Below are 462 nucleotides of genomic sequence, written 5' to 3'. Positions count from 1 at the left end.
CTCGGCCTCCTGCCCTGGTCGCAGGAGCAAGGACCACAACACAGCCTTTCCAGAGATCCAGAGCTACAGCCCGGACTCCTGGTGTGGCGGGGTATGCGGCAGAGCAATTCTGCCCCTGAGGCGTCCCCCAGAAATGCAGCTACCAGGCTATCAGGTCAAGGCCCTTTCCGCTGCAAACTCTGGTTGGTTTGGGTTACAGACCAGGTATTCACCACTGGGGAGGATCAGTGTTAATTATGCAGACACGGCGGCACCTTGCCAAACGGTGTCAATAAACAGGCTATGAACCAAAGCATGACAACTTCCCACGGGTTCACGAATGAGGACAAGAGCTGAATGATGCGAGTGTTTGATGGGAACCGCCCATAGAGGGACACCTGTCTACAGTTAAGAGAAGCGGTAACCGAGGACGGTTCCCAGGACGACGTGTTCAGAAGGGGTACTCACAGATGCTCCTCCCAT

The 462-nt window shown here is 55.4% G+C and overlaps 1 protein-coding gene across 1 annotated transcript in view; it reads right to left on the bottom strand.

The window, feature by feature from the left end:
* CDYL (chromodomain protein, Y-like) overlaps positions 1-462 on the bottom strand; it is a 35,429-nt gene that overhangs the window by 3,552 nt on the left and 31,415 nt on the right. The window contains exon 15 of the mRNA XM_010835881.1: positions 448-456. Coding sequence (XP_010834183.1) covers positions 448-456 — 9 coding nt within the window. The remainder of the gene's footprint in view (positions 1-447; positions 457-462) is intronic.

This window comes from Bison bison, unplaced genomic scaffold (assembly GCF_000754665.1).
Source record: "Bison bison bison isolate TAMUID 2011002044 unplaced genomic scaffold, Bison_UMD1.0 scf7180017864053, whole genome shotgun sequence".
In the NCBI taxonomy this organism is placed as follows: domain Eukaryota; kingdom Metazoa; phylum Chordata; class Mammalia; order Artiodactyla; family Bovidae; genus Bison; species Bison bison.
The sequence above is the reverse complement of the archived record's forward strand: the minus strand, read 5'-3'. Positions and strand labels throughout refer to the sequence as shown.